The sequence below is a fragment of the Botryllus schlosseri genome, chromosome 11, assembly GCF_051294905.1.
Source record: "Botryllus schlosseri isolate E-star chromosome 11, Bs_hap1, whole genome shotgun sequence".
NCBI classification, from domain to species: Eukaryota; Metazoa; Chordata; class Ascidiacea; order Stolidobranchia; family Styelidae; genus Botryllus; species Botryllus schlosseri.
Genome location: NC_137246.1, coordinates 7211228 through 7224549, shown reverse-complemented (window position 1 = coordinate 7224549; position 13322 = coordinate 7211228). Strand labels below are relative to the sequence as shown.

At 41.3% G+C, this 13322-nt stretch overlaps 1 protein-coding gene across 1 annotated transcript; it reads left to right on the top strand.

The window, feature by feature from the left end:
• The first annotated feature begins 8862 nt into the window (after positions 1-8862).
• On the top strand, positions 8863-12669 carry LOC145450334 (uncharacterized). Its single transcript, XM_080328847.1, has 4 exons — positions 8863-9184; positions 10333-10480; positions 11164-11273; positions 12232-12669. The coding sequence occupies exons 1-4, from the start codon at positions 8933-8935 to the stop codon at positions 12466-12468; spliced, it is 747 nt and encodes a 248-aa protein (XP_080184973.1). The 5' UTR covers positions 8863-8932; the 3' UTR covers positions 12469-12669.
• The last annotated feature ends 653 nt before the right edge of the window (positions 12670-13322 follow it).

Here is a 13322-nt window from a genome sequence, read left to right as displayed (position 1 = left end):
GCTATCAATTTCTATCCCCTCTCTGCTCACGTAGTCAGATTTACCGGTAGAGGGGAGTGAGGTGTGTTTGAAAAGTTAGGACGACTCAATAATAATTAAGTAACTTCGCCCGTATACCCGTTGACAGGAACAAAACAGCACTTCGTCAGCCCCCCCCAAAAAAAACTTGGGTTTTGGGCTCCCATAGGGTGATAAACCGACCCCCCCCCATCACGTTGTTCGCGTTTGCCACGAAATTAGCTGTACTGTTTAGTGAGCCAGCGCGAGGCGAAAAAATTTTCGACAAAATTCATGATAAAATCGGTCAATAAGATCGGGAATTGCATATATATTGCTATCAATTTCATTTCCTCTCCGCTCACGTTATCAGATTTACCGGTAGAGCTGAGTGAGGTCTCTTGGAAACTGTAGGGCCCGTAAATAATAATTAAACATCTTCGGGCGGGCGGACCCGTTGATGTTATTTCGTGACCTCCTGTCTGATGTATCAAAAAATATAGAATCGGCCAAACGTACCAAACTAAAAGATGAACGCGATTTCAAATTGGTATTTGTCCGCTGGCGTATAATTTTTCCCTGTGGGATGGAATTGGTCTTTTGAGGTTCAGATTGGCAAGACAGGAACATTCGGCGCCAGTCATTTAGGCGCCTATGGACAATTAACCCTATTTGTATTTTATACATATAACGAAGATTTCGGTCAGCGTAAGGGCAGTCCTTTTCGTCCAAGGTTTTCGCGCTGCCGATCGTTCTGGCACACTTCTTGGAGTCGCATGTAATATGTCAAAAATCGTTATATGTCTTGGTGCGACGTGTCGCTGTATTGGCCAACGCCGATATGTCCATTTCTATAAATCTTGCGTGTTTTTTTCTTTGGGAAAGAGTACAAAATATTCAAGATATTTGGCACCTTGAAATCGCGCAAAGCGCGAAAAAATTTTGAAAAGTTGCATAAATTTTGGAAAATACTCTTTGATTTATGCTAATTCACGAAATAATTTTGGGCCCCTTCGAGCTCGCCCCCCCCAATTGGGGGGTTTGGGGTGCGGCAGTTATGGCCCTGGTTATATGTTACCGCCGAATACTTTGAGAATTGAGAAGTCGATCAGTATTTATATTTTCGGAATCAGTGCAACAGTTACATTGGATTATTATAAGTTATAATAAATTCTAAGCTATTCACCATGAATTGCGTTTTCAATGGTGAGGCTTGGTTCATCTGTGCCTTACCTCTCGTTTCGCGCTTTAGTTTCGAACAATGCGACGCAAATTGTTTGAATTTGGCAGCAAAATGTTCAAAATCTAGTAATTCATAAACATCAATAGAAAATACCAATAATAATTAAAAGTTTCAAAATTTTCGTTAACTTAGAGTGGGTAGGCCTGTATAGATTGCTGTAGTGACTAGGGATGGTGTGAACGTGAGGTTCACGTTCGCGTTCTGTGTGTGAACCTAGGAAATTTAGAGGTTCACGTTCACAACAGAACCTTGGTAGGTTCTGCACTGTGAACCTTTTTCATATATTACAATTTTCACTTCATTATAACATCTTTGGTTCAAATTTATTACATTTCAACTGCGGGCCGCTCTATGCATGGCGCTGGCAGCTTTAAAAATCAACACTAAACGAGCATGCACCTTGACAATCTCAAAAGTTTCACTTGCTTTGTTACAAAAATTTGCTCGAAATATCCAGCTTTCCGCTTGTGGATATTTAGTGACTCTCTGCTGTGAGCTTGAGCCGCAATCACACAACATCACAAGCGAAATATGTAGTCAGCGAATGATGCTTATTCAAGCAATCAATGTGATTGATAACGTTTTCGGATGCAAAAAATGTAGCAGGCGTACGGGGTCAATCTTGACTTTATACCTTTTCTGCATCATTAAAACCAGATCCATGCGATTGAGGTATTGGCTACTGCTGTATAACTTGTGAATGGGGAAATATCTGTAGCAAATATAGAAACCCGTTTTACACTCTGCTCAATATCAATGTAGCAATACTCAGATGCCGAATACATTGTCCGGTCTGGCCTAGACCGTTAAGGCGTAAGCTTATATTCCTTGGTAAGTCCTCGTCGAAATTGTTGGCAAAGCGACGGAAGATATTGACTTTATGGGAGTATTATATCATTTGATTGCCTCAGTTGATACATTTAGCGACGTTTAAAACGCCAATATGCACTTCAGCATTGTGGCCTTATGAGGCTCGAGTCGCCAGTTCATTGAAAGATAAGGTTGGAATTGGCAATATGACGTCACGTGACGTCATGAGGTTCACGTTCGTGTTCACACAGAACTTTTCAAAAAGGTTCGCGTTCACACGAACCTGGACCTTTCAGAGGTTCACAGCATCCCTAGTAGTGACCATTATTGGCTCCACCTACGCATGTGATCATGGGTTCTCGCATTTAAAAGCAGCATCACTGCGAACCTACGTTCTCGTAACTCAAGTTTCGCATGCTCAAGTAAGGCAACCAGCATGATTAGTTCAAATTTTTACAGAGAAAATATGGCGCACACGACGAATCCCGTGTAGTGAGGGCGAATTAGTGCTACCATGACGTCAGAAATGACCAATTGTGACGTAACAACTGAATTGCATCTATGGCTCTGTCGGAGGTAAAATGGCAAAAATAAGGCCAATATTGCTCTTCGGACAAAAAAGGTTCCCGACCACTGATATATAGGGTTGTACATAAGATATGATGCCAGACGCTAAATCATATGAATGTCAGATTTATATCACTATGACTTGATATCTAAAACGAAGAGCATATATTTAAAACTTCACGCACACAAGTGCAAGCAGATGAAAGTCGCTGTGCTCAGCATAATGCTACATAACGAACTTATAATAATCAGCCGGTACGGCACGAAGTTATGATGTTTATTTGGACACTATTCGTTACTAATTATTTACGTGTGTTTTATGACGTGTAACGTTGTCTGAATTCTTGGAGATAATGAAGCGGGCATATACGACCGCGAATGCATGCCTACGACGCGCAGCGTAGATACATGTAGGAAATGTGTCCTTGCGGTGTTCGCACATACATGTAACCTATAATGTATAAATTGCATTGTATGATCTTTGAGAAATAACATGCCTGTGAGGGCTAAAATATCACAAATTCCCAAAGGAATGGCAAGCCGCAGCGGACTATAGATCGAGCGAGATATTGTAATGATTGATAGACCGTGGGTCATACCAAAGACTAGAAAACTGGTATCCGCAGATATCCTGCTACTGCTAGGCACTCAGCATCCATGGATAGCATGGACGAGAAAAATGGTGTGTAGACTTGGTGACCTTACGGTCGTATCGCATCTCCGTCGTCAAAGCATGTCGATGGTGCAGGCGTAAAAAGAATATCATATCTCTATATCTGTTTAGCTTTGTCAGTTCAGGCAACAGGCCCTCAGTAAATCTGTAAAAGTGTTGCTCTTTAGTAATGAGGCCTGTGGTATGGTAACTAATTGACTACCGGTAAGCAGCTACGTGTCCACTGTCCGTCCGTTCTCAGATTATGTCAGCTAACCAATCAGCATGAAATAAAATGTTACAGTTCTAGGTTATATTCCCTCATTGTCGTGTGGAAATGCCAGCGGTATTCAAATCAACTTCATTTGTAATCATGCCTAGCGATTATCTATCGTCCTGGACACGGAAAATGTGTGACTACTACGGAATTCTGTTTCCTTTCAAGTATGTCATTACGTATGTGTTGAGTTATTTGAGGTCATTCGGGTTTTAGCTGAAGTTAGCGCATGCATAATTGCATACACACGTAAACAAATATATATAATCAGACTCATGCGCAGTACACAGTCACGCTCTGTTCGATCACAACTAGGATATAACAACTTGGCATCGCCGCTGGCTTTCCGTTATGGGACAAAGAGATACATTTTTCGGTCCGTGGACATATGAGCATGCGACGTTACAGCATGCGACACTTCGGCATGCGACAATTTGGCATGCGACACATGAGCATGTGGGTTAAATTACGGGTTAGGGGTAGGTTAGGGTTGGACTTATGGTTGGGTTAGGGTTAGGCTTTAGGTTAGGTTAGGCTAGGTTAGGTTAGGTTAGGCTATGTTTCGGGTTAGGGTAAGTTTTTGGGTTATACAGTCACATGCTGAAGTGACGCATGCTGATGTGTTCCATGCTGAACTGTCGTTTTCCATTGTGTCGCATGCTCATATGTCGGGCAACCACATTTTTCGATATAGTTCTGTCTTTGCCCAAAACTACTTTTCCCACGGTTCAATTAGGACTGTCGTCACTAAAGAATAGTCCTCTGTTTGGAAATCGTATGTTTTTGGTAGAAATTTCCATTATCGCCTGTTTGAATCTCATTAAATTTGGCAAAATGTTCCTTCATTTCCACCAATCAAGGTGCAACTTTAGTGACCACGTTTTCTTAAATAGTGAAGACTGTCGTATTTTCATGTCGAGCCACGACGGCAGTGCCGAAATGACCATTCAGCAAAACACGCTGTCGTTCGAAGTATCTCATTACTCTTGATAAACAAACACAATCTTTACCGCTCGACTGGTTCGAATGTACGAACAATCAGGAATTTGATAATGCCGCCCACTTCGGAGCATCACACAACCTGGATAATAGTAGTTATTTTACAATGAAAAAAATAACGAAAATATACTTGCGAATCGAGGCATAAGTCAGAGGTTCTACCTTCTACGTAGATTTTTTGAGGTAAATATTTAGAGGTTGATGACCTGCGATGTATACGCGACACGTATATTTGAACATGATAGCGACCAGAACAGGTGCGTTTTCTGGTGTAGCCTACCCCGTCCGTTCTATGCACTGTGACTTTCGAGGCTTTCCGCGGTACGGGTGTGTCGCATGTCTTGCCAACAGACAGCGATACGGAGCAGTAAAGAGCTTAACTATAATCCTGCCAGGGCTCATCAATCATATTTGCTTGGCTGCTAATGCTAAACTAAAATTGTTGTAAACTAGCGTAGTCGATATTGCCTATATAGCAAAGCGCAAATATTACACGGACTACTACGATTCACTGGATATAATAGAAGAGAGTTTAGTGCTGCAATAAAGTTCTATGTAAAACATCAGTTCAACGACTTCGCCAAACAGAAATAGTGCAAAAAGAACGTGAAATATTGAAGTCAAATCAGTACTGCAGCTCATCAATCGTACTGTCGTGCATGGTATCTATCGCTAGATGGTAGATAAGTTCATTCAATTCCCCATGGGAATGAAGCAGGTCGGAAAGTAACTTCGTAACATTCTATGACAGGTTTTCAGTCTGAAAAGGGTCGAAGTAATGCCTATGTAGGACGAGAGGTAATCGCCCGTTATCCATGAAGATCATTTGAATATATTTCGCATTTCACAACCTTCAATGAGGACATACTATAGCGAGAACTGCAACATTAGATTTCCGGTTGATTCGTTTAGCTCAGGGCCGGCCAACCCGTGGCCCGCGAGAAGGTTTTGAGTGACCCGCGAGGTAATTTCCGAAATCAGTAATATAATGCAAAATGGATTGTGAACTTGCAAGGCCAACCAAAAATTTGATTAGTCTTGTCACAACACTTGAGATGTGATGACCAAAATATCAGTTCCGACGCATTGGCAGATCCATGAGCCAGACACATTTTGGTAGATCTTCGTACACTACAATAAAGCAGAAAAATTTGAGATAGATTTATCAAAAGTAAAAATTTTCTTCACGTTTCGCGCAACATGTTTTCACTCGATTTCTTGCTTTAAATATTGTCACCCCTTGGTGAATACGAGAAAAAGTGTCGTTCAACATATGCGACCTTACGTTTGCGCTAGCAGAAAGATCGTCGACGATGAAACCTAGGCACAAAGTGATTGATGCATGTTGGTCGAAGCTTTCGATATCGATATGTCCAGGCAACGAATAGTCCAGTCCTAGCAAACGGCGCCCAGCGATATACAGCAGGCCCGCAATATAGTAAAGTGACAATACTATTGACCTATGAACTTCGAAAAATTTTCGAGCTTGGCGCGGCTAGTGGCCCGCGTAATAGTTCGTCAATCGAATGTGGCCCTTTGGCCAAAAAGGTTGGCCAGCCCTGGTTTAGCTGAAGCTATCTGTGGATGTAGCTTAGCTGTCAGCAGATTTCATCATACTGCATATTTCATTACTAAAGAGCAATACTTACTCAGATTTATTACGGGCAAATGGATACCTTGCCTGGATTGCCAGTGAATTGGGCAATGGGCATAATAAAGTCGGCACTTGCCGGTCCCCAATCTTAATAATAAATTAGTCTACCCTATACCTATAAGAACGCATTATCAACACGTACAAACAAAGTGTCGAAATCCAATTTCGAATTCACCATGCGCCCTGTAGGCTATCACATTCGCGTTCCTATGAGTGAAACATTCATTCTCGAATTTATTATTAATTGATACAGTATTGATGCATCGCTTTATACAATATCAGTTATTACACTTCGTATGCCAAATTCACCAAGTGCCGAATTTAACATGCCGAATTGGTAACTGTTGCTTGTACCGCCAAAGCTAAGCAGATATAACCGACTGCGGGTTGAAATTACTCGGGGACTACGTGACATTTTGGGCGTCACTGACAATACGCAGTTAAAGATTGTACCGTGTGATTTATTGCGTCTGATGTATATCATACCCATTGTACATGTATATTGTACGTGTGAACACCACAACGACACAAAGACCACTCGCCGTAGGCCAGTTTTTGCGATTGTGGACTAGTACCTGCCTCATTATCTCGAGCAATTTATTGACGACGTTACGCTCCGTTAAGTACAGAGAAAGTGGCTAGTGCTTAGCGAACATCGTCGAACTAAACGTCGAAACCTATTGCGAAAGACTAGAGACTGCTGTACCGGCTGAAACTAAAACGTTATATCGAATTATCTTGTGGACATAGCGGCTTTCAACTTGCCCTCATAAGTTTAATCAGCTTTTGAATTCGCGACTTCTGTTATCCGCCTAAAATTTTCCGCGGCCCCTCGCGTTCCGCATAATCATAATCATGCTCGCTCAGTCGATGTCGTCTCCTATAGATAAAATCCATCTGCTGATATTACACTGCAAATCACATAAAGTGCGCAGAGTTAAGAACAGTAGTTCCATATGGTGTAGCAGTTTTTGTGTGAAATCGGTATACACTCTGCGAATTCCGAAATTCATTACCCTGATTTGGGAAGTCTTGGAGTAGGTAGCTCCAGACAATCTACCATAGTCACTTCTATGTGGATGTGGATTTACCAAGACTTGATTTAAAGATTTGTACATATACAATGTGAGATCCCGTGTGCTCCGACTATTGTATACGAACAAAGATCTGCAGCTCAGTCCGACGACAATGTAAATTCCCACTTGTCGCCTCAACGCCAAAAATATAAATATATATATATTGGTACTACATGTCAGTGATAGGCTTATGTTAATACAACTGGTATCACAGAAGAATCAAGTTGCAAATACTTTTTCAGAATTCTGAAAGGGTTTGCGTCAAAAATGAACGAGATTGAAATCACATATACCCCGCCGATGAATGTGATGATATAGTGCGACGACGATGGAATGAAAATGTGTTACGTATTGGCGTATTTACAATCAAATTATATGGATTCAGTTTCTGGCCAGCAAGTTTCCACCCGATAGCATATACAATATATTGTCGAATACTTACAGTGTATCGCCAGACTCTAGATCAGGGGTAGCCAACCTTCGAGAAGGTTCTGAGTGACCCGCGCCGTAACTTGCGAGATAAGTTATTTTATCAAATTAATCCTTTACTTAATTTATGGTTTTCTTGCAAGCAAACATGGGATAGTCGTGATTTGTAGAATATCATAATCGATTACGAAGATTACCGCATTTCCTATTATTCGTGATCGATAACCGTCCCCGTCATTCCGTATGTATGCTCAATTGCTCATTAACAGGTATCACTTTCGTAGAGACAGACAGAAAATAACCTGACCCCACTTTTGAGATTCAAGTAGTATCGCAATTACCGATATTTGAAGCTTGGTGGATAGTGATGCTTAGTTAAACACGGTTTGCACGTTGCTGCTATGTCTAGACGAGGAGTATTTACACAAGACGAAGATTTGAAATTTCATTCGTCAAATAAAACTTGGCGAGTACCGCATCAAATCATTACATCTCAACATTTCCTGATGTAAATCATACCCGAGCTGTTCTTTGTCGTTACTCATAATGACGGCTGACAGTATGCGTATTTAGGAGGATTGTACGTATGCGTGCGTTCCCTGTTCTCAACTATGAGCAGTATTATTCGTTATGACGGAATTTCATCGTTACTTCATCTTATTCTCCTACTTGAAACCGGTAGCAATCGTTATTTCACAATGCTTTACTCACAACTTCAACAATCCGCTTGTAAACCATGTTAACATGGGTTGTAGCTAGAATGAAAATCGTTGGTGGCAGGAAATTAAGTTGGCCAATGGATATATTGTGACGTAACGAGAAAAAGATGTCAAATTTGAAGAAATTGTTCTCTCATGTTGCAGTCTCATCTCAATTGTGATAAGACATCAAATATGTGCATCAGGCCCAAGTTCATAGAAGCAAAATTAAATGTAATCGTTATCGTTTACTTCGATATTTTATGTAATCGTAATCGCAATCGATTTCATTGATGTAGTGATCGCTCGATGTCTCGTTATGGGGTCAGCCAAAACTCTGACTATACCCTGACCTCGAAATTTCGGATGCTTATGACTAGAAAAAGGTCTAAGTGGCCTGCGTTATCAGTTGTAAACCACATGTGCCCTGTCCCAAAAACATTGCTCTGGTCTAGATAAAATTGTGATTCATTTTTCGCTTGCCTTCCAGACACAATTAGACTTCATATCAATACAGCCATAATTCCAAAATGAAGGTGCTCGTCGTGGGATTCTCGAAAACCGGCACGAAGACCATGCACGTGGCTTTGAAATTGTTAGGGTACAGTATTTACGATTACGAGCACAATTTTTTCTATCTCCGGAACGAGTGGACCAAGATATTGACAAAAGGCGGGACTAAAGAGGATTTTTACAACATGTACAAAGACGTCGATGCCAGCATGGACATTCCTGTGGTTGTATTTTGGGAAGAGATACTTGAAGCGTTCCCGCACTGCAAGGTATTGCAGCAAATATAAACGCGTTTACGTGTACTGGATGTCGCTATCACGCCGTAAGATATATCGAGCAGTCTCATCTGAAACAGAACAAATAATAGTAAACAAACGTTGTGTGAGAGTTTTGAAGTACTGACTATCAAATTTGATGAATGTGCTTTATTGAAGACTAAACATGGCCTTATAATGATTTACTATACGAATATGCCAAAACCCAGTCCGCTCTGTACAGTTGAACTTTACTACACTTTTGCTGCGACATCCGTTGTAGTATATGCCTACAAAGGCACGCAAGAAATGTCGAAATAGAGCATCGGCAACGCTAGCCTTTGCAACCAAGCCGGATAACCGACAAAATGCCTGAATATACCAACCAAAACACACATCATTTCATTGGTCGTTAAAAATCGGGTACGTTGGTTACTACCAATCAAATGCTGAATTTCCATTCAATCTGTGTACCATCTCGGCACTAAATACTAACAAGCATGTTTGCAAGTGCACTTCTAATAATGAATAATTGATAGGATGTTTTAGAATATAACTTGATATGTTGCGTTGAGTGCACGTGGTAAAATAATGTATGTCTACTTATTGTATATGGGAGAGGTTACTTCTATGTGGTATCTTTTGATCAACGTCATTGGGAGAATTCAACCGATAACACCCAACAACTCCATCAAGATCAAATCTAAATCCAAGCTTATCGTATATGTCCATTGTCCACCATAGTCAGAATCGTGCCCAACGATCTACATGAAATGGCGCTTTACGGAGGCCCGACCATAGCACAAAAGCAACCATTGCAAATTCACATTACATGATATCATAGAAACGACTCGGCTGCATTGTTTGCAAACGGATATTCCCGCTAACATCCAGCGTTTATTCAATTCCTACACGCCAGCATGACTGCATCAGCAACTCAGGCTAGCAGGAATACTCTCGCTCGCCGACTATATTTCAAACTTCCTCGTATATTACAGTTCGGACGCCCTGCAAGACGTAGGTTATCTAAGCCCCTGACTGGTCACCATGATTAATTACGACACTGGGATATTCCCGCTGTCGCTCGCTGAGGATAAATTCACCCAATCAATCTTAGTATTGCGCTTAACAGCCGACAAGTGAAACGCATCATTCTAATGCAGCTGATCTACATCGAAAGAAAAGACGAGGAGGACTGGATGCGTAGTTGGCAGAAGCAGACTGACAGCGTCAAAACGAACTACACAATGAAAATGTTATCGTGCTTTTCTCCCACTGCATTCTCTATCTTTAGATACAGTAGACATGTCGGTAAGTTGCTCTAAGTGTGATTGAATCTTGACCAAGCGGTACTTAACTTTTATTAACCTGCGGAACAGTTGCTGTAATCTGCAAGCCTTCGCGGAACCCCGAATATTCGCTTCCGCAAATTCCGGACCATCCGACCTGCCGTCAGTATGGTTTCGATTCGAAGATTGTGACGCCATCCACATTCAAAGCGTCACAGTGAATCTGTTGGGACCATTTTCACCTACTTCGTTTATCCTGTGGCCCGACATTTGAGCTTGATGATATGACTTTGTAACCTTAAAACTATAAAACTAACCAGAACATTTACCTCAAACCAATCCCAAACCCACATCGTCAAGCTTTGCATGCTCGTGTTTCGCATGCTATTGTGTCACATGCTCCAATATCCGCTGCCTATTTTTGATATCAGGCTGGAGAGGTTGTACGCCCTTGTTGAATAGCACATATAGTATAACAGCCTGCTTCAAACTACAGTGTGTTAGCTATGGGGTTACAATATGCCGTGTTGTTAGTCAACACAACAGGATTTCCAGTAAAAATTGTAGAATGGGCAGTTTTCGAGTCCGGTAATCTGAACTTTTGTAATATGTATAGGAGCCCGCCTTTCCGGATCCCAAAATATGATAACCCTAGTGTTAGCCAAGTTATAGTGGACGATATTATATGCACCTTTTCCCTTCTAGCTCGGTGCGTCTTCGGATCTGATTCGTGGCTGTGGTGCGAAGCTTATCAAGGCATTAGCCCGACTGTGGCGAAGAAAAGATACAGAGATCACAATACATCCGTGTTGACGGTAAGATCTAGAAGACCTACGTGTAGTATGAGTATACCGTAAATGCAGAGGCGGTAAGCCGTCAGCGTTGCTAAGCAGAAGTAATAGTAACGCCGTAAATTTTTACTCGATCCCAATTTAGAAGTATTAATTTTAAAACCATGTCGAAAGTCTGTCAAATAGAAGTAGAAATTGAAAAAGTGGATTGGGTCGATATGTCGCATAATTGTAGCAGTTAATCGAGGGTAACCACTTTCAAAATCGAGACTAACGCAAAATAACTAACGAAGGGGAGATAACGCAGTGGTGACGACAACCCGGGTTCGATTCCGCGTCGGAGGTTATTCTGGGCTCCTCTTCCATAGCGTCGCCGTTCTCACGGCGACAAGAAGCCCAGAAAAAGACCCGATGAAAGAGCGCACTTACAAGGAATAGAAAGAGCAACAAATAATCGCACAATAGAGACAAACATCGAAGAAAGAAATGTGACATCGGGCAGTAGACCGAGGTGAATGCCAGTTTAAGAGACCACAACTGCAACCGCAACTGGTCGTTCGGCATCCTCCTGTCTGTTCGCTGCGTCGCATTGCGTCTTATCGCATTGTCCATTGTACGTGACTCGTTCAAAAACAAATATTATCCGACGATTATCTGCCTACTGTGTATCGTACAAATAGGTTCAGTTTTCGAAAATATATTCAGTTACCGTGATTCAGGGGCTCTTACGCGCTGTTGTCAAGACAATTTCCAATTTCACTCAGAAAATGATGCACGCATACGCAAAATGCTTTTTACCTTACAAAAATCCAATGTCTAGAAGGGAGTACTGGTAATTTTGACTCTAAAAACTGTTAAGTATATGAAAGTAGTATTAGAAAATCCCAAATTGAGTAAGTGATAAACTTGAGTAGTTTGTTACTGACCTCCACTGCTATTCAATTCTATCTTGATATTCTTATCACGGATTACATTTTTATAGCGCGCCCCTGAAAAACAGCTGCTCAAGTTCAAAATGACAGACGGGTGGGGGCCTCTCTGCGAATTTCTCGGCCAGCCAGTTCCGGAAACCGAATTTCCGCATAAGAACAAAGGAGCGTCGCTTTTGGAGGACTGGCTTAAAGACAACCCTGTGTTTTTGCAAATGAAATTTGAAATGAAGATCGCTCTGGCCGTCGTTGTAGCGCTCGTGGCCGTCGGATTATATATTTTCATGTAAAAATACGTGACGAATACTTAAAACCATGTCTGCTCTTCCGCTAACAATACTACATGTCTTCATATATCAGCGCCTTGTAATATATATAATATATGATCGAATTTATCAGCATACTTGAAAATCGATATCATTCCGAGATTTCAGTTCAACTTTCACAGCTATAGATGTATTTTCATTGAAATAAATTCCATATTGATCGCGTGTCCTATTGCAGAGTCAGAAGTTTCCTGCATGCTGTATAAATTATACCGAAGTATGCACGAAGTCAGTCGATAGCGAATGCAGTCGCATGTTGCATAAGAAATTCGCTTTTCGACATGTGTAGGTTACGTTTTGATGGCAGACTGTTACAGGCAAATACTTCCCTTCTCACCCATCAGCGATGATTCCGTTTTGGCGATGCTAGCATGAAAGATCTTTTGCAATGCTGATCTATGTGAATATTCAACATTTATGTTAAATGATAATGCACGAAGTTTACTAAATTACTTATCCTTCCATCCATACTTGACCACGTGTTGGAATCGTTTTTCACGGTACGATTAGTCAGGTTTTTAATGACTCGAGTCATGTCTCGAATCGAGTCGCGATTTTTCGGTTACTCGACTTGACATGAGTCAAGAATGCGGAAAATTTGCATATTATGAATGCAAGGTATTCGACATCACCCGAGCAAAGTTGAGAAAAATTAGGTTGAACATTACTGGGACTTGAAACTGAACATTGAACACAATGACTTGGACTCGATTCTTGACGATATGAGTCGGACTCGACTTTCCTCTCCACGACTAGGGCTCAGACTTGACTCGAGTCAAAACTATAAAAGTAACATTAACATGTGACTCGGAACCGTG

Coding starts and splice junctions, on each gene's coding strand:
- LOC145450334 (XM_080328847.1), top strand. CDS start 8,933: ATGAAGGTGCTCGTCGTGGGATTCTCGAAAACCGGCACGAAGACCATG. Junction 9,185..10,332: donor AAGCGTTCCCGCACTGCAAG/GTATTGCAGCAA, acceptor ATTCTAATGCAG/CTGATCTACATCGAAAGAAA. Junction 10,481..11,163: donor TAGATACAGTAGACATGTCG/GTAAGTTGCTCT, acceptor TTTCCCTTCTAG/CTCGGTGCGTCTTCGGATCT.